Source organism: Eimeria tenella, genomic scaffold, assembly GCF_000499545.2.
Source record: "Eimeria tenella Houghton genomic scaffold, Eth_scaff2750, whole genome shotgun sequence".
Classification (NCBI taxonomy): Eukaryota; Apicomplexa; class Conoidasida; order Eucoccidiorida; family Eimeriidae; genus Eimeria; species Eimeria tenella.
The window spans coordinates 1,035-1,353 of NW_013542626.1; the positions used below are offsets into that span (position 1 = coordinate 1,035).

The window sequence follows — 319 nt, forward strand, 5'->3', positions numbered from 1 at the left end:
TCCCGCGCCGGCCTCGGCAGCGACAGAGAACTCGAAAGACTTCAAGAAAAGATTGAGCAGCAAAAGCGGCTCCAAGAAGCAGCAAAAAGATCCAAACAAGTCTTCATTCCCCTCAGAACAGCTGCAAACTCCCAGCAGCAGCAGCAGCAGCAGCAGCAGCAGGGGGAGTGAGCGTTGACTGCTGCTGCAAAGCCAAACTCGCTGCTGCCGCTGCTGCTGCGCGCCGGGGGCGCTGCTGCCGCTGCAGCAGCAAGTCTCGGCAGCAGCAGCAGCAGCAGCAGCAAGATTCGGCTGCTCCTGCTGCTGCTGCTGCGAGTTT

The 319-nt window shown here is 60.2% G+C and overlaps 1 protein-coding gene across 1 annotated transcript in view; it reads left to right on the forward strand.

Moving 5' to 3' along the window:
• Positions 1-171, forward strand: part of ETH_00040185 (uncharacterized protein) — a gene marked incomplete at both ends in the record, with an annotated part of 1,056 nt that extends 885 nt beyond the window's left edge. The window contains one exon of the mRNA XM_013375396.1: positions 1-171. Coding sequence (XP_013230850.1) covers positions 1-171 — 171 coding nt within the window.
• Between the last annotated feature and the right edge of the window lie 148 nt (positions 172-319).